We start from the raw sequence: 20,189 nt of genomic DNA, 5'->3' as shown, positions 1-20,189 counted from the left end.
TGTTGTGAATCTATCTAGGACCCTAATTAGATAGCCCCGATTCATGCCCTTATGTGGTTATAATAAAACATATCCTTATAAAGGCATAGGAATCATGCCCATAACTAGTCATAGCCCATGCATTCCAAATACGGCAAAGCTACTCCCATAGACTCCTAGAAAGCACAAAGTGTTCTTTAAACAAACCAAGCCTCCAGCAGCCCGGGAATTCCCCCTGCTTTTGTTTTGATTTGCACAAGAACTCCTGGAGTCCAGAAAGAACTGTTAGTTCTTGGTGACGTCTTATGTCCAACCTTACGTCAAACACGGCACCTTTCAGGTAGAAATATACCAACGTTGCCTTAAGCAAACACACAGTTGTTTGGAGCAGAGCGGCTATCTACTTGCCCGACGCCCAGCTGATGCGAGAGCCGAAGGAAGCAGACCCTCCCTTGACGCACTGAGAGAGACGCTGTCTTTTCTCTTGCCGAGAAATCCAGCTCCGGTGTTTCCAGTCACCCTTGCAGGTTGCTGGGAGATAGAGTCCTGGGAGAGAGATACAAGACCTCCTACATTCTAGAACCAAGGTACGGAGCGGACTAAACCCTTAAGAGATTTCTTGATTCAGATTCTTGGCAAAAAACCAACTTAACTTAAACTGCAACTTACTTACTCCTTCCCACGTATTAGGCTTAGGTCAGGCACATTGGGGTAGGCGTATCTGAGAAGCACCAGTTGAGTACGTTAGTCAATGTTTTTATGTATGTATATATTTTATCAGTTTTAAAGTATCATATGGCTAAGAAATCATATCTATGCTTTTACAGTATTATTTCATAATACTCCTTTTACTGTATGCACTTTACTTCATGATAAGTATTGCAACTGTGGCAATTCATTTCTCTTGCATGAGAGACTGCTCAATAAATAACACCTTTTATTGAAAACGCCCGTCTCTATTTCTCTGCACTCTGGTGAAACTAAGTATGCACGATTGACTGAGTTAAATAGTTGTCTATTGTTTTCACACGACTCTAGATACTCTTTATTCTGAGGGAGCAAAGTGGTCAGGTTTATGCGGTTGTCAGAAGCTAATCCCTTCTTGTCTAAATCAGGCGAGTTAACTCTTCTGAACATTCGAGAAAGTTTCTAGTGACCTGAGCTAGCTGGCAAAACTAATTAAGTCTAATAGTCAGTAGAGACCTAGATGACCTCAGTCCTACGTCTACACTGCTGTTTATATTATTCCAATGAGTAGAGCAGTTTGGGAATATAGGAACTACACTACAGAAGGGGCAATGAAATGTTGTACCTGCATGAGCTCTAGATTCCTAAATGCAACACTCATGTGAGAAGTTAGCCTGGCATATGATGTCCACTAGTTCTAGTGGGCACCTTGCACCAGTCTAATCAACCCTTATTGGTGATGGTTGTAAAGTCAACCTTATAGAAAGCTATCCTAGTGGTAGCATGAACCAGCAGTCTTCAGGCTAAGACTTCTGTAGGAGAGTTAAGCAAGTTGTTTTACCATATATAATTCCTTGAATACCAAATGAAAGGACACCACACAAGGTATATATCAAATATATATTTAATCTAAACACAACCCCTCTGCACTCAGGTTACAATACAAGTCACAGTTAATACACAATAAGTTGCACAGTATAAGTTATGCCCTAGGGGCCTCACTAACCATATACTAAGAAATTGGTATAACTACCACGTGAGTCAGAAAGCAGGTCTAGGGCCTGTAGAATCGCTGGGGCTACACTAAACGACCAGTTGTTAGGCAGTAGGAGACACAGGAGCTGCATGCAGTGTATAAACAAAGGAGCGGGTTCCCATTGACTTTCTTTGGTGTTGGTAAAAGTTAAAGATTAAGGACACTTCCGGATGGAACCCTTTTAAAAGAGGACAATGAGAGTCAAGACCCATGGGAGCACTGGAGCACTCTGGTTACCTCACCCAGGGAAGCCGGGTGCATAGGTGTCTTTTCGGGTCTGGTTTCGTCATCGTTTTCTATGCAGAGCTGCAAAGAAGTGCTGCAGGCGACCAGAGGAAAAGTGTCGGATCAGACATGTGAAGAACCTGAAAGCAGAGGGGACAGAGTCTGGGTCACTAGCCAGTGACCAGGAAGGAACCAGGCGATGTCAGGTGCTTTGCAGGTGAAGATGGTGAGCTTGTCTCTTCAGATATGAAACAAAGTGATGCTAACCTGCACACCTTTCAAGTGTTTATAAAACGTTTATACAATTAAACAAGAATTGTTACCAAATGGTGCTACGCCGGAGGTCCCCGACTATCCCCTGTCATGTTAAAAAATGACAATGAATTTAAACACGTTGTGTTTAGAAACCAAGGTGCACTGTTCACAATTGCCCTATAAGGTGCTTTTCCGGTACACTAGTGTGGAGGACAGGTTGATTAACACAAAACTAGGTAAGAAACAGTTGGGGGCTCGGTTATAACTAGCGGGTAACTTGAGGCGTTCAATTCGGAATAACACGCATCATATTGCAGCGCATTTCGAATGGTCACGGAGTTAAAGTAAGGGACGAGCATTCACAGATATAAGACGCTCAGTCTTCAAAACATGCAAGTTTGACTCAGACTATTTGAATTACACATAAACTAGGGCAATTCATATGTTTATGACCTGGTCTGGTATTTTTGTAGATCTGAGACGCATCTATGAGGCACATTTTCTGTGTTATGCAACTTACCGCAGCAGGTAAGCACGCAGTCACAGATGTTTTCATAGCACCTGGCATGGAACTAATTCACTCCTTGTGGTTACCTAGTAAACGTGGGTCCTTTGGGTGAATAACAAGCGTTTCATAGAATGCGTACTATTTCACATTTTATCCCAAAATAGGCGATAACACTCTGGTTACGAGCACAACAATTTATTAAATTTTTTATTACATCATTTTATGTTGTGTTAACGATTTGGCAATATTAATGCTGGTGGAAGATGTGAAAAGAGACTGTTGCATAAACAAGACGCCTAGATCACAATGCATATAGATTGTTGCATGATGCATGGGACAGTTGTATGGTTGGTCTTTAAAAACATCTGTTTGTAAATATTGAAGTAATGCAGAATTAGCAATTTGAATGGTATACTTTTTGCCGTGTTCCCCTGATGGTGATTCTCACCGAAATGGATTGGGAAGTGGTGGATGCATCAATGATAAGAACTATTTTGGAATATTAAATCTCATGAAGATGATATTTTCTATTGATAACGTTTGCATACATAACTTAAAACAGCCTTGTTTTCGGATGTCTTTTGATTACTTTTCATTCATTTTTGGGTACTCTACATTATAGATATGAACACTTGAAAATCGACAAATTAATCTACAAATGTTGTAATTTGTGGGTATTTTGAGATTTGTCACTTGTAAGTTGACATGAGATGCAGTTATTGGTCATAACTGAAGATTGACATTGGATTCAATTTTTAAAAAAAAAAATCTTTTCAAAAAATTGTCAGAAATTCATAACAAATTGTGTGATTCAGAAAAGCACTTTATAGGGCAATTGTGAACAGTGCACCTTGGGTTTCTAAACACAACGTTTTAAATTCATTGAGCTTGTCTCTTCAGCCATGAGGTCCAAGAGGCATCGACGATGACCATGAGCTGGATTCGAGCTGTCCCACAATGGATCTAGATGACTGCAGTGTCGGTATCCAGATTGGACCCAACAAGCCTTGGCAACCGCAACCCACGCAGGATGTCGAGATTGGCTCTGTTGCAGACCAGCAAGGTCTGTGGCGCTTTGAGGGGAAGCTGGAACAAGGTTGGAGCAATCAGGAAAGCAAAGTGGTTTTAAGATGGCGTCTTCTGGGGCTGACTAGCCAACGGGCAAGCAGCCGGGGAGAACAGTAGAGAACAAATGTGAAGGCGGGGCCCACAGGACACTCGCAGAGTGTGGGGGCCTGGGCTTCGGTGCAAATTATGCTCTGGGCTTCTCGTACCCCAATGCACAACTTACTTGGTCTTCAGTAAAGGAGTGCAGTTAGCAAAATGCAGGATGTCCAGTCCCACATCTCTCATGTCCGCCACGGGTCTCAGCTTTGATGTGGGTGGGGGGTCAGAGAAGTCAGGAAGTACAGTTCTTGAGTCGCAGAGACTTGTTCCAGCAGGAGCCTTGAAACTGCCGACCGGCAAAGATGCTGATCGTGCCTGTTTGAACAGGGTAGTCACTCCTTGACCACAAGGGAGATGTCTTCTAGTCAGACTAGAATGTCGAAGGTCCAAGAGTTCTGTAACAAAGTTTAATTCCAGGATAAGCTGATGTCCTGGGGGACACAGCGCCTATACTTATACTAAGGATGGGGGCTGGATTACCTAACTAGGTCCCTCCTATGGGTGGACCTGAGAAGGGGTGGCTATACCCCTTTGTCTAGTTTCGTGCCAGTGCTGGGGCTGTAGTACCCCAGCAACTGGTTTGAACCGGGCTATGCATGGAGCACCTTGTGTGCCCCAGGCAGTGTCTAGATGCATTCACTGAATGCAGCCCTCCCTGCCCCAATACACTAAACCCCTGTCTGGGGAGGGGCCAGCACCTCCCTGGACAGGAAACCTATTGTCCAGGCCTCCCCTGCCGGAGTTTCGTCCAGAAGCAGGAGGTCAGACTCGTGTCTGTGGCAGCCGCATCCATTTTGTGATGCGGATGCTTGGTTTAACTTTACCGGGTAAAGCAGTAACATACATGTCTTTTCCCTCTAGAAGGGTGGAATGCTACCCCTGCCACCAGAATTGACAGGGGGTAGTATTCCAAAGTGTTTGACACCTTACACAACATGTTTTGAGAAAGCCAAGCCAAAGTTCGCCTTAACCGTGAGGATTATAATGCACTTAAGAGCATATGGTATGGCTAGATCATAGAACAGCTATAAGGAGATGGTTCCAAAAGCTGCAGAGGGGCTCAGTTCATGCCAGAGCACCCGCTCACATAAACCCAAGCACTCTGCCTCCAGAATTGTCGAGGTCTACCATAGGAGTGGCTTATAGGCCTATATGTAAAGGTAGATCTAGGTATACTATATCTGTAAGGGTTGATTACACCACCTTACCGAGGCTGTGTGAACAGACCTGTGGTGTCAGTTTGGAAGGGAAACCAGGGGTGGCACAATACATGCTGCAGCCTCTGGTAGGCCTAGGGTGCACCTATGCCCTGGGTACCTATGGTACACTATACAGGGGCTCACAAGGGTGAACCAGTAACCAATTTGGTATGCACCTAGAGCACATGGTATCAATTTATAGAGAACAGCTGGGCTCTGGGTCTGATTAGCAGACCCACAGCCACATTAAAGTCGAAAAACCAGAGAATCACAGCAAAAAGTGGATGACCATAGGAAGCAGACCCTACTCTCCTACAACTCATGACCGACTGGTGAAGGTACACACCTAGCCTGAGCCTCTGATGTTCAAGAACCAGTTTGAGTGCAAGAAAGCCACAACATGTTCATGTGATCGTACCCCTGTAACCCCCGACCCCCTCCCCTTTCACCCCCAAATAAAGCTGCTCCAGAAACAGCAAAACCGGTCTCTGGGCCACACCTTAAATAAGATTCGAAGCAGGTCAGGGTATTGTTGAAAATCCAAGAAGAGATGTTACTCTAGTAAGCTACAGGAGATTCATCATGATTGGAGCAGGGAAGGCAATTTGCCACTTAAGATAGTATCTAGAAGGCAGCAGTGTGATCAGTCTGGAATGCTTACATTTTTCTTCATGCAGAAACAGCTCCGCTTTAAGCCTCGGAACCCCTAAAGAAAAATTCACTACCGTCAGTGAAAACTCACGCACTGATCACAAAAACAGGCAGTAAGCAAAATCTTTTAAACAAAAAGTCTTTATTGAAATAAAGTTCATAAAACCATTCATAAATATGTGCAGCAGTGCAAGGTATTCACAGTAGTTCCTTTCAGTCTGTATATAGTGACGCCAAGAGCATAGATTCCACTGTACGGATTCCGAGGAGGGTCAGGGCTTTTTGATGCCCAATGCAAAGCCCAGGCCTACCAGGAGGAGACACATGGAGATGCTAAGGAGGACCGTGATGACCACCATGCCGCCAGAGCGTCCTTTCAGAAACTGGGGCATGTCCTGCACGCTGGGGGCCAACGCTGCAAAGGAAACACAATGAGTGAGCTAGACTCCAAGAACTCCCGCAACCCTCCCCAGGCATGCAGTTATCACAACACCTTCTGGATAACAATGGAGAAAATGTGAAAATGGTACCTGGAGGAGTGGGATGTGTGTGGGGGAGGGGTGGGGAGGAGCACCAGCACACATTTGCTCAGAAGTGGGGAGGCTCTAGCACACATAGCCTTGGCTCAGAAGTGGGGAGGCTCTAGCACACATAGCCTTGGCTCAGAACTGGGGAGGCTCTAGCACACATAGCCTTGGCTCAGAAGTGGGGAGGCTCTAGCACACATAGCCTTGGCTCAGAAGTGGGGAGGCTCTAGCACACATGGCCTTGGATCAGAGGTGGGGAGGCTCTAGCACACGTGGCCTTGGCTCAGAGGTGGGGAGGCTCTAGCACACGTGGCCTTGGCTCAGAGGTGGGGAGGCTCTAGCACACATGGCTTGGCAGTCAAGAATGATACACTTCTGCCAGTCAACGACTGTCCTTTGGCATGCAGTTTAGGGAAGGGGTTCCAGGTGCTATAACCACCAACTTCAGCCCACTGAGGACCATGGGTGTCAATTAAGGCAACGAGTAGAGCTGGTACTCCCTAGCAATCACTTGCTTCTCCATCTCAGTGAAGTCAGCAGCACCGTGAAAAGTGCAACAAATAAGGAGTTGGAGTTCGAAGGATGGTAAAATGTCAAGCATGTGATGATATGGGGTAAGCAACAAAGACAGATTATGCTATGTTCTCGCAGGTGGATGAAAATTATGGATGTCCAAGTTCTTAACCAAATGGTTAGATTTGAAGTACACTGCCTAGTATGAAAGGCTTACAAGTTCCTATTGGACTCCTTGAAAAGAGGCTTGAGATAACCAGCTCATCCGACGGATGCAGCTAGTCAGCTAGCACATTCTGTGTTACTAGTGTCGAGGCTCATCTCTTCCCAATTTTTTTGTTTTATTCATTTACTTAAACAACTGGGGTCCATTGCCCTCGTTTGAGTTAGGTTACCCTTGATACACCACTGCATGAGCGAGGCTGTTACTCCTGCTGAGGACAAATATCCTCCCTTTACCCTACGGCCATCGATCATAATAGAGTACAACTTTAATTGCACTACCACTAGGCGCTATCTGCCAGTTCTGCATCAGCTGGAGGCCAGAAGTAAATTAAAATGACATTTTTGGTCTATCATGCCCACAATTAGTACAGACCATGTGTATGCTTCCCCCCTTACATTTTTTGCCGCCAACTACATCTTAATAGTTCACAAAATGTCTATTTCTGCAAGCTTGTTGTCCTCCGAGCGAATCTCTAATGTAAAGCACAAGATCCCCACGAGAGGTCTGAGCAGAATATCAGAAGCTATAGGATAAAGGGAGGGGGTAGATTGCACCATGGTCAGAACCACTTTTTATTCATGCTGAATGGCAAAACACCCATTTTTCACTTACGTCTAGTTTGGATGGGCGCAGACCAGTTAGATTCAGCCAACAGGTCACCAGTGCCAGAATACAGGCAGAAACGAATCCTGCAGTCAAGAGAAAAGCATGATCACAACAGGTCATTCATCTGGTTATAACTAGTAAGAAAACCTGCAGTAGAGGGGGTGGGAAGTGGTTTACCCAGCCCAGCATGTATAGCAGTCAGGCATTCCAGAAAAGTGACTTTCTGGAGGATACTTCTGGATGATACTCCCATCTAGCTGCAGATTCCTCACCTCTTGAATAACCCCCCCCCCCCCCCAGGTACTAGTCAAACTTGAAACCTTCCTTCATATTTATCTTGGCAGTAGTGGCTGCCAGCTTTTAATCAGTTGGAAGTGAAGTAAATGGGACATCACAGGAGCCATAAAGTGAACCTCCACCCCTACTGTCAAGACAGGGTCAGTCTCCCCATTAATTTCACATTGCCAAAGTTGTAGATGAGGAAGACCAGATTGTGCAATGTAGTGCAACAATCTAAGAATGGGTTATAGTATACATTTCAATGTAGATATTTTCTACATTGAATGTGGTTACCAAAGAGGAGCAGCTTTTCTTTGGATGGATCATTCTACCTGCAAATTTCACACCTCTTGCATAGATTGCCAAGCATTACCACCATGGCGTATGGAAGGCTTGGACGATTAAACCAGGAAATCCTGTATCACAAGTTATTTTCAGTATCCAATGTAGGGAATCCGCCTTTTCTGTGTACTCACCCTGGATTTATTTACCTTTTGCAGGACCAAATATTTTTGCCGGCTTTAGAAGCCTGCACTTTACCTCTACCAAAGAAGGCCTGTGCTCCCATTTTACAGGGTAGAATTAGCATAACTCCAATTGGTGTTTAGCTGACAAGTACCTTGTATAATGGTACAAAGTGCAACCAAAGCCTGTATCTCAAGTCAAAATGTTGACTAGACTGCAGCACTTCTGCCATCAACTACAGTGGTAGTGCAAACCTGACTTCAGGCCTACTTTTGTAGCTGAACTGTTAGTGCAAACACTGCAATTAAATCTTAAATCTTTCATAAAGGAACCTTTGGCAGGTCAAAGCCTCCTTTTTAAATAGGAATAGATCACCCCTATCTAAGCCGTGAAATAAGGGTGCTTGCCATTGTAAATAATGACATGTACTCACTAAGACTATGGTAACATTAGATTTCTAACAGCCAAAAGCTATGTTCAATGTAGGAAGGCTAGATTGTAGGAGGAACACTGGGTAGCTATATTAAATACTAATATGTAATTCAGGAAAAGGACGAACTAGTAAAGTGGCTGTTTACTTATTAAAGCCCAGCTGGAGGGGGGGGAAATCAGATTAAAAAAAAGGAAAAGTAACAGTCATTTTCCCTGCCCAAATTACGAGATTAATTTGCATTTACCCTCAAGCTTGTCCAAGTCTGTCATTAGCGTCAGTTGTGTCCACCTGCTTTTTTCAATTGCGGAAAATTAAAAAGATCAGTCAGATGCTCACTCGATCAGCTCTGACGCAGGTAGTAAGAGCACTGGTGTTGTCTTATCTAGATTACGCAAATGCCATCTACCTTGGTCTGCCCGTCACCCTTAGTAGACGTCTGCAGATGGCACAAAATCAGGCGGCTCGACTTATACATCGCCTCCCACAATGGCAGTCACCAAGACCTCTGTTGAGGCAACTCCACTGGCTTCCGATTCAACACCGTGTTACCTTTAAAACCAGCCTGTATAATTTTTAAATCCCTACACACTTGCAGTCCTCAGTTCATTCAGAAACTTCTGCTCAGATACACCCCCTCTCGCAGCCTTCTGTCTGCTTCCCAAATTCTCCTGACTTTCCTCGTTACAAGCTATCACGCAAGGGAGGCCGTAGGTTCGCCACCCTTGCTCCCAAGTTGTGGAACTCTCCCCCCTTGGAAATTTGTTCCTGCACTGCTCTTCTTCCATTCAGGAAGTTTATAAAGACATGGCTGTTTACCCAGGCTACGGCCTAGTCCTAGTGGTCTCCTTTGTAGAGTTAGTGTCCTGTTGGTCAGCGCCATGAAACCCTTGGGTGTGCGAGCGCTTTATAAAACTAAGATAAGATTAGCCTTGAATAGGTGTGTATTGCCTCCAGGAGCAAACCTGAATAGAGGTCTAGGACTCTTCCGAATATGGAGGGTGGGAGGGGGTTGTGGACATCATTTGACAATACAGTTTCAAATTGCAACACCAGAAAAGAACTGGGGGGGGTCTACAATGCCTCGATCAGGCAGATCTATCACACTCACTAGTAGTGTGTAATCTTATTTGTACAAAAAATACGCATAACATATGGACTCAAATAAAAAAAAATTAAAGTCTATATAAGTGAGTCAGCCTACAATAAAATCTGGCTAACCATCAACTCTTCAAGATGATCAGTATTATCATTTGTTCATCCAGTTTAAAGGTTGGTGTACCTCTTGATCAGAGAGCACCATACCTATATGTATTAGGCTGGACGCATCCCAAATATATTCTAAACAAGTACAGTGAACCGTACTCTACTAGATCACTGAAAAAGTGGAAGCAGTGCAAACCAATAACCTGTGAATAGTGAATTAAATAGGGTGGTGTGCCCCAAATTAACAAACTATTTGATGTGTGGACACAACCCCCTAACTAAAAACAGAACAGGGCAAGGTGCAGTATAAACAAACTGCAAAAACGGGCCAACATGTTTCAGCCAAACAGGCCAACTGCCCCTAGGCTTTCTTCAGGGCTTCTGCTCTATACTCTTCGCTACTGCATCCATCGATCAAAACCTTAGTGTACATTAATCATGCAAAAATACTTGCTGTGATACAATGTAGTGATGTGAATAAACATCCTCCATGTTAAGGAATTCAATTGGCAACCAACTTGACCGGGACTGGACCTCACCTGGACCATGCTCAGGATATGGAAGCCCTGCACTTTCCACCGGTACCTCGGGACTACACTGAATCTTGGGGGGGAGGCGGATGTGAACCTGGGCTGGTCTTAAAAATATCCCTATGATCCTTCCTCCCTCTGGTTTGTCACGATAATACAGTTTCAAATCCTGCTAGACTGTCAAGTCTGGTGGGTTTACATATAATCCTCAGTGCAAACTTTAAAATGGAGAGATAATCAATCATTTAATTTGTAAAGCGCACTATTTACCCGCAAGGGTTTCAAGGCACAGGGGGGGTGCTGCTGCTACTGATTGAAGAGCCATGTCTTGAGTGGTCTCCTGAAAGTCAGCAGGTCTTCGGTTTGTTGTAGGGAGAGGGGGGGGGGGGGGGGTTTCTAGGTCCTGGCAGCGCGGTGGGAGAAGGGCCTGCCTCCGGAAGTGGTTCTGCGGATGCGTGGGAACGTGGTCAGCAGAGCGGAGTTTCCTGTTGGGTACGAAGGGGAGTAGACTTGAGATAGGTCTTGTGGAGTGCCTTGTGTGCGTGGATCAGGAGTTTGAAGGAGATTCTCCTGTCGACAGCGAGCCAGTGCAGGTTCCTCAGGTGGGGGTGATGTGGTCGCGGTGCGGGATATCAAGGATCAGGCGTGCAGAGGAGTTCTGTATTCTCTGCAGTCTGTTGAGGAGCTTGGACGAGGCTCCAGCGTAGAGGGCATTACCGTAGTCGAGTCTGCTGCCGACTAGGGCCTGGGTTTTTCCTCGTGTTAGTCAGGATCCATCTGTAGATCTTGTGGAGCCTGCGGAGGGTGTTGAAGCAGGTGGAGGAGACTGCATTGACTGGTTTGTTCATGGTGAGTTTTGAGTCGAGGAGGACTCCCAGGTTGTGTGCGTTGTCGGTGGGGGCCGGGGGGGTCCCAGTGATGTGGGCCACCATGAGTCGTCCCATGCTGAGGGATTGGACCAGAGGATGAGGATCTCCGTCCTGTGAGTTCAGGTTAAGTCGGCTTTCCTTCTTCCAGTCGGCGACTGCCTTCATTCCCTGGTGGAGGTTGGATTTGGCAGTGAGAGGGTCCTTGGCAAGGGAGAGGATCAGCTGCGTGTCTGTGTAGGAGATTATGTTGAGGTTGTGACGTCGGGCGATGCGTGCTAGTAGTGCCAGGTAGACGTTGAAGAGCGTCAGGCTGAGGGAAGATCCTTGTGGGACGCCGCAGATGATCTCGGAGGCCTTGAACCAGAACGGGGTAGGCGGACTCGGAGTTCTGCCGGAGGGGAAGTAGGTAGTCCAGTCCAAGGCCTTCTCCTGGATGCCTGCATCTTGTCGTGTGCGTAGTGTGTGGTGGCAGACGGTGTCGAAGGCTGCGGAGAGGTCCAGGAGGATGAGGGCTGCCGTCTAGAAGGATCCTGATTCAGTCTGTGGCGGCGATGAGGGTGGTCTCGGTGCTGTGGTTGCTGCGGAATCCTGATGGGGTCCAGGATGTGGTCTTCGAGGTGACGGGTTAGCTGGGTGTTACCCATCTTCGAGGACCTTTGCTGGGTACGGAAGCAGGGAGATGGTCGTAAGTTCTGGAGGTCGCTCGGATCCGCCTTGGGTTTCTTCAGTAGGGAGTTTAACTCTGCGTGCTTCCAGTTCAGGGAAGGTGGTGGTCTCGAAGGAGAGGTTGATTTTGTTCAAGTGGGGTGCAATGGAATTGCTGGCTTTGAAGATGTAGTGTGCGAGAGGGTCGAACGGGGATCCGGAGTGGATTGTGCCCATGGTCTTGATTGTGTCCTCGATACTCACGTCGGCCCAGGTGGTCTGGGTGTCGTGGGTCTGGTGCGGCGAGGTCTGCAGGGGTCGTCCTTGGTTTGAAACGGTCATGAATGTCGGTGATTTTCTGGTGAAAGAAGATGGTGAGGGAGGCGCACAGGGCTTGCGATGGTGTGATGTCTGTGCTGGGGTTGGAGAGTTCCTTCACGATGGTGAAGAGCTCGTTGTGTGCATTGCCGTCAAGGCAGTCTGTGAAGGAGGTCCTTTTGGCGGTCTTCATAAGGTGGTGTCGGATGGAGTCTGTGGGCAGCATGGTTGTCCGGCATCTTGTCGCTGTGCCATATGTTCTCCAATTTCTGGCAGGTGCGCTTTGAGTCTAGGAGTTCTGGGGTGAACCAGCTGACTTTTGCTGGTGTCTGTTGGTGGGTTTTCAGCGGGGCTACAGTTTTGACAGTCGTTCATCCAGCGTTTGAGGGTGAGTGCACCATCAGGGTTGGTCGGAGGGTTGAGTACTAGGCTTGTCTGTAGTAGTTCAGTGACTTTGCCCCAGCAGTGGCAGGGGGGGGGGGGGGTCTGTAGGGTGCGGTGGTGTGTGAGGGGTTTTCGGAAGGAGAAGCGGATGCAGTGGTGGTCTGTCCAGGTGACTTCGGAGGCGTGGCTGAAGGTGACGTGGGGGCGAGGAGAAGATGGCACTAGCGTGTGACCGGCGATGTGGGTCGGCGTCGTGGCGAGCTGCTTCAGTCCAAGGTTGTCGTTCAAGGTGGAGTTTTTTTTGTTCTCCAGATGATAGTTCAGGTCTCCGAGGAGGATGTGGTCGGTGGAGGTCAGCGTGTTCGTGCTGATTAGGTCAGCAATTGAGTTGCAGAATTGAGGCCGGGGTCCTGGCGGTCTGTAGACTAGGATGCCTTAGGGTGGTCTTGGGGTCCGTGGGGATCTGGAAGTGCATGTGTGCGGCGGTGATCAGGGTGTTGGTGGTTGAGACCCTGATGTGTTTGTGGATGATGGCGATTCCTCCTCAAGCCCTGTTGGTGCGGTCTCTGCGGGTGATCTTGTACCCGTCTGGGATGGCTATGGCGATGTCTGGCGAGGAGGCTTCGTTCATCCAGGTCTCAGTCAGGAAGGCGACGTCCGGTGATGTGGTGTAGAGTAGGTCCCAGAGTTCGACGGCATGTTTGTGTGCGGAGCGGGTGTTGATCAGGATGCATCTAAGCTGGTTGAGTTCCGTCGTGGCGGGCATCTGTGCTTACGAGGCAGAAGAAGCTGCAGTTCAGGCAGGTGAAGGGACCGTGGGTGTGCTTCGGGGTGGCCTTGCAGCAGGTGTGGATCCCTCCTGGGTTGAGAGAGACGAGGGTGTTGGCGTCGTAGCAGCAGCGGTCCTCGTGGCTGCTGCGGGGGGGCAGGTCTTGGGGACGCTGCTTTCTCCCTGCCAGAAAGCAGTCCTTGGAAGCTTGTTACCAGTCCAGGGAAGGCATGGCTTGGCAGTTCGGGCTGGACTGTTCCCATGAGGCACAGGGTCAGACTGATTTGCATATAGCCATGTCTGAACTGGGGTGGCAAAGTGGGCTAAAGAACGGTGATGGATCAAACCCAGATCTTTTGACTGGGTGGGAGTGTTGGATTGGTTCTGATGCTCCGTCCATCACCACCCCCTTTTGTGCCACCATAAGTGTGGCAGGGTATGCTCAGACGTGAGTCCCTTGCTCACTTTGCCACTGGATTCAAGCAAGCCGGGCTGAAGACGGCCGGAATGCCAGAAACCGGTCCTCGGAAGCTTGTTTCCGGTCCAGGGAAGGCATGGCTTGGCAGTTCGGGCTGGACTGTTCCCATGAGGCACAGGGTCAGACTGATTTGCATATAGCCATGTCTGAACTGGGGTGGCAATGTGGGAACGGTGATGGATCAAACCCAGATCTTTTGACTGGGTGTGAGTGTTTGATTGGTTCAGATGCTCCGTCCATCCCCACCCCCTTTTGTACCGCTTTCTCTCTACCAGACATAAGTCTGTGGATTTATTATGGATGACATTGGCAGTGTCAAACTTTTTTTTAATGTTAAATGAGGGTTGTCACAAGGAGTACACTCCACACAGCTCTCAGATCCAGATTTAGCTACAAAAAAAAAAAAAAAAAAAAAGACTTACCATCTTGAAAATGCTGAAACGGAGTAGGGTTGGCCCTGGGAACTGTAGTCCCCTTTGATAGTTACGTCCCAGCAGTCATTCCATCACTACTAGCTAGTGCCAGGCATAAATTAGACTTCAAAGCACCCACTTCAGAACACTTATGGACCTGCAAAAGAGGACAGAGACTACCATGTGACCTGAGAGAAGTCCAAAAGGGCTGGACCTGCTCTTGTACCCAATACATAGAAGTTGGCTTCAAGGGTCAGAAGGCTGACAACCTGTTCAATCTACAATAGGCCTTTTCCTGAAGTACCCAGCTGACCAGTGGAAACAAGACCCAGATGCTGGCCTCAGCCAGGCACTCTGAGGTCCGGGGATGGGGAATTTAGAGAGAATTAGAAGTTTACTCATGTGGCGGATTGGGACTTAAATTAAGAGGACTACGGGAAAAGGTAAAGTCTTTCATGGTGTATCAGACTTCTGCTCCATGGTGGTCAATATCAAATTACACCTAGGAAGAGGCTACTGCAGCCATTGGTGCATGTCAGCATACTTTGTACTTCAAAATGACAATCCAACAAGGAGTTTAAGGTTTCAGTTGAAGTCCTTGTATATTAAAGGTTACTGTTTTTCTAACTGTTTGGGATTTGGACTGTCTTCATCCATGAATACTTTACATTATGCTAAGCCGTCTGCTCCATTGCTACCAGGTGATTACGCTCAGGTTAATTTAGTGACTGGGGATTCAACTTAGACAAGGGTTGAACCCTCACCCATCCAGACAATGCTTTACAAAGGGGTAAAGGAAAACAGAGGATGCTTAGAAATTCCCAACAGGGCATTCACAGGCCAAATCAGATGTGGAGGTTTTGGTCATGATAGAGTGTGCACTGTTGTTTGGGGTGTCTGCGATCCACTGCAAAGGATAAGCCATCTAAATAAGGTGCCTACATAACCTATAGGAGTTAGCCATTCATATTAAATTCCTTGGAAGATTGTGGTCCAATTTATAAAATTGCGGTTTTAGACTATGCAGCCTATCCTCCAATGGGGTATTTTCATAGGGGTTGGGGTGACCGACTGACTCAAAGGAAGCAGGTTACCACCTTAAGGAAAGCATCTGTTTCAGAGTAAAAGATTCAAGATGTAGAATAGTAAGAGTAGAACGCTCATTGTTTGCCATTCAACCACATAATGGAAGAAAAAAAGTCAAGAGTGACAAAAATATGCAATGGCTGCATTAAAAGGAAACACCAAATTCAGGTCCCACTGGGGCATAATGAAAGGATAGGGAGGGCCGACATTTCAAAATCCTTAACACGATGTGGTACAGGGGTTGGAGATTATTCATGAGGTAAAGGAAAGTGGAGAAGGCCACTGGATAACACTTAGCCATACCCACAGCACATCCTTATTAGGCCAAGTGCGACTATCCGGTCAGATAACGGTACTTTCAAGGGGACAACCTTGGGGTCTGTGCATCAAGGTACAACCTTAAACACTCTGGACTAGGTAGGCTTAGAGGAAGATCTACGGGAAGAAAAGACGACATCGACCATGTCCCTAGGCATCTGAAACAGTCAAACATCCCAGCTCAGTCCATGCACGAAGATGTAGGCTCGTGAGATTCAGACGAGGCCTTGTCCAGATTAGAAAATAAGATCCACCCTAAGGGGAATATGGGTGCTATGGAGCAAAGGGAGAGGTGCAGAAAGTCACTTTTCTCGGCCAATTCAGAGCCACTATGACTTTATCTTGGATGATCTTCTCAACCGGAGGATACAGGACTGGAAACCTGTAAAGAAGAGCAAAAGCTCCTCAAATAGGATACTGAAGGACTTGAGGCAGTGTTAAGTGAAACAAATGCAAAGTGACATGGGTCACCCCAAACCCCCATTGATTGAAGATGCACTTCACTATCCTCAGTTGAAGATGCCAATTGTGGTCAGCAAGCAGACGCAGATTTAGAGGTCGGCCTCAATGTTCATAGAGCTGGCTAGACTATTCACCCCTCCTCAACCACTTGGTCTATACCAGCACCGTCATAGTCTATCAAACAAAGCCCAGCTGCAACTAAACTGCAGACTATCAACTGAACTTAAAATCTGTCCAAGATCATCCAGCTTGTTCTCGAGCTAGCATTTAGAGGAGACCACTTCATTCAAGATGAAATTAGAAGCAGTAGTTACCTCTCCCAAATCACCACCAGTGATCCAAACATTGGAAACCATAGGATACTTCTATATATTAGGCTGTGTAACAGCAACTATGTGCGAGACTGATTATTTTTATATGAATACATTGCCATTTACATAGAGCGTAGGCAGGTAGCAGCAGAGCACTAAACTTTATGGAGTGTTGGAAGATAAGACAGTTTCCATGAATTGGGAATTTCACAGTTACATTTCACCGTCTTGGCTCAGCATAAAGTGATCCACGAAGTGGTCAAGTGTGGATGCTGAGAATTGAACTTTGGTGCAAAGTAGTCAGCTCTAGCTGCTAGGCCACACCTCACATGAGTCATTTTATCCACACAATGGTCTGTGATGTGATTGAATTACAATCATATCATGCACTGTGACATAGGAACACAAAAATGGCAGCAATCCCCTAAAGTGAACTAGTGTCCTGCTCCCTAGATGAGCAGGCATCCTTTAGGCTGAACAAACGTGCCATAGATCCCTTAGACTACAGCAGTCCATGAAGAACGCCACTCACCGATAGCTCGTCTCTGCCAAGACGCTGATGATTGCATCCCCCGCCAGGGATTCCAAGTAGGGCCCCACTTGGTAGACAAAGTTAGCGGATGACGGCTCTTGAAACATTGAGCAACGAGGAATTTCATATTTGTTCTGGACCCGATACAGGGTGCTGTTGGAGTCTAAAAAAAACAAGAAACAAGTGAAGGATCCTCAATGTAAACATTCAATAGCCCACTCAGCACCAGCATCCACAATACAAGTATTGGCAATAATTTGTCATGTGTGTACTAAAAGTGAACCCTCAGAACACTTTGGAATTGCCATGCTTGCACTACTGACCGCATGACCATCCATATTTGTTCCAACCCTGCCACTGCATAGCAATATACATATTTGACTTGGTCTTGCTCCAGTTGCAGTCCAGTCTCAAATGCCAGGTACCTTCTACAAGGAAGAATGCTGGTTGACAGTGGACGGTCTTGAGTTGCCTAGTGGGGTGAGGGTGCATGAAATCCAGCCAGCTGGACGAATTACCAGCTGCCGATACCAATGCAAACATTCACAGGGTCATTGTAGCAGTGGACCGATTTGCCACACCATTTTCAAAGGCACCATAGTCAAGGGTGACGTCAGCAAAAGGCAATACTAGGAATCTGAAAGCCACCAGCATGATGGTACCACATCACTCTAGAGCTACATAAAAAAATTCCCCAAAAGTTCGGGCATCAATAGCAGCTCAAACTGAGTAAGTGTACCCAGGTGATGGGCACTGTTCATTTTTGGGAAAAGACAGAATTATATGCAACACAGTGGGGGAAATTGAGAAATTTAAGAAAGACAGAATTATATGCAACATTAAAACCTGTATAAACCTGGAATGAAAACATGCAGTCAAAAGAGCAAAAATGGACGAGAATGAACCAAAACTAGGCGGCCTCTATTCGGAAATCAGACGTGGACTGCGACACTGCCTTTCTTCAAACCCAAATGAATCACTGCAGACAGGCCACTGCCCCCAAACTGTAGGAGAGCCTTGCCCAGGCTGTGGGGGCGCTGGGTGGAGAAACTAACATGTTGCAGCCACCTCAGTGTACACAGGAATCCTACTACTGTCAGAGCTTTAAAGAGGCCCGACTGCTCTTCCCAAGCTTGGCCCCTGCGCCAGATTACAGGTGGCCCATAGATCATAGAGCCAATCAAGGGCAGGATTTTCAATGAGGATTTTCAGATGATTCCATGGTTTTAATTGTAAAAAGCCAGAATGCCCGATTGTGTGTGATCTCATGAGGCTAGGCAATTCCAATCCACATGAGCCAGAAGCAGAGCTTTGGTTGAACCCTATAACAGAGGGGCATGAGCGGCCCACCCAATGAGATTTTTTCTAATATTTCCATATGGCGTACACATTCTCACTCACATTAATAAAAAGGCACCCTTCCACCAATCACTGACCTTCCTTGACCAGTGTGCATACATCTTGCTACCCGCTACGGTCAGCCTGAACCGGACCAGCAGAATGAAAGAGTTTACACAGCCAGCCCCTACTACCCTTGCAGTCCTTGTTCACTTTCCTACAAGTCAAGGAAACTCGATTCAGCAGAGTTTATATACATGCAACCGCCCCCGTGCTTCCCCCCCCCCCCGCCCCCAAACTGATTACAACAAATCACGAGTTCCAGGGAGTCAGCCAGGCCTAACTGACTCTACTTGTGAGTAGGACAGTCCAACAAGGCACCTACGCCACTTGCCACACTTCCTTAAACTAGTCGATGCTAAATAGGGCTCCTATTTATTTCACAACCTCCTAGAAGCAATTCAAGGCACTTTTTTAAAACGAGGATATATCCTCCATACAACTGGGCACTCAGGGTCTGCTTTTCCCCCTTCAGTCCTGGTTTGTCCACAGTTGACATGCTTCTACAATCCTACCAGGCTTGTCCGGACCCGCACACCCACCTGTAGGGTCGACCTGTACCACGATGGAGGACGTGCTCCGGCTCGCACGGCTCGGGTCGGTGGTCTTGAGGACCCAGGCCTCGTAGAAGCAAGAAGGGGGCTTCAGCCAGATCAGGGAGGACATCTGAAACTTCTCGTTGTAGAGGGAGACATTGTAGTCTGTGGGGAGAAAAATCAGCAAGGAGGCTTCAGTACAGACACACTACCCACACACACGGGTCAGGGACAGAAGAGGGTGCAAGTGACAATACTACAATTCAGGACAAAAAAAAAAAGCCACCATACAAGTCTACTCAATACAGAAACTCCACTCCGTTCCTTTCGGATTTGAAGAGTCGACTCTAAAGGAAGCGAGTTTGGCTTAATCAGAGGCAGCTGGTGATCTTGGAGAGTATTGCATGTTCTCTTACAGAGAATTGGGCCACAGTGCACTTCAACGCAGTTTTTACATGTTTGTTCAAAGCCAAAGTCTGTGTATAGATACTCATTCCTGTGTGCCAAGCCGATTAAATGCTCCCCGGAGTGGACCCCATTTCTTCAAGGTACTACAGGTGCCCCCAAATGTCAGTAGACCATGCCAACATTGACATGGGGCCCCTCTTACACCAAGAGCTACACAAAACACAAGCATTGAAACATTAATGCCATTACCATACTATGCATCCTACAGGGCAAACACTACCAGTAGCATGTCAGGGCCAGCATTGTGTCTGGTCATTCCCTTCGCCAATGTGAGACAGGTGTCCTCCAATGCAAAGAACTAGCTTCAGTACCACAGCATTTTACCATGCAGTCCCATAGGTCAACACTTTCTAGCGTCCCTGTTGGCATTTTCCCAAGAGTGAGCCTTAGGTCAAGAAATACCTCCAATCTGCCAGTACTGTGCAACAGGTGCCTCTTACAGCTGCAACTTCGGCTTAGAGGCATATCCTGGCAGTGGTCTTCAGGGTGCCACCGCTAGCAGCAAACTCAGGCACATTTATATTCAGTCATTACAAAAGATTAGTTATAAAAACTCCTTCCTTCAATCCTTCAGCTGGGGAGGCGCTGGTGTGGATTAGACAGTCTTGGCAGGCACACCGCTGCCTCCTGCTCAGTGCAGGGTTGGATGGGGTCAGAGGGGCTCCTGAACCATTCGTCACAGTGTAGGATGGAGAGAGGGCGAGGCGTCAGCC

General features: G+C 47.0%; 1 protein-coding gene across 1 annotated transcript in view; it reads right to left on the bottom strand.

Moving 5' to 3' along the window:
- Nucleotides 1-5,838: 5,838 nt before the first annotated feature.
- LOC144767549 (uncharacterized) overlaps nt 5,839-20,189 on the bottom strand; it is a 37,484-nt gene continuing 23,133 nt past the window's right edge. The window contains exons 2-5 of the mRNA XM_078650966.1: nt 19,015-19,173; nt 17,075-17,237; nt 7,586-7,662; nt 5,839-6,122 (exon numbers count right to left, since the gene is read on the bottom strand). Coding sequence (XP_078507092.1) covers nt 5,980-6,122; nt 7,586-7,662; nt 17,075-17,237; nt 19,015-19,173 — 542 coding nt within the window. The 3' untranslated portion in view covers nt 5,839-5,979. The remainder of the gene's footprint in view (nt 6,123-7,585; nt 7,663-17,074; nt 17,238-19,014; nt 19,174-20,189) is intronic.

The sequence above is a fragment of the Lissotriton helveticus genome, chromosome 7 (genome assembly GCF_964261635.1).
Source record: "Lissotriton helveticus chromosome 7, aLisHel1.1, whole genome shotgun sequence".
Lineage (NCBI taxonomy): Eukaryota > Metazoa > Chordata > Amphibia > Caudata > Salamandridae > Lissotriton > Lissotriton helveticus.
This window is presented reverse-complemented; position numbering and strand designations above follow the sequence as displayed.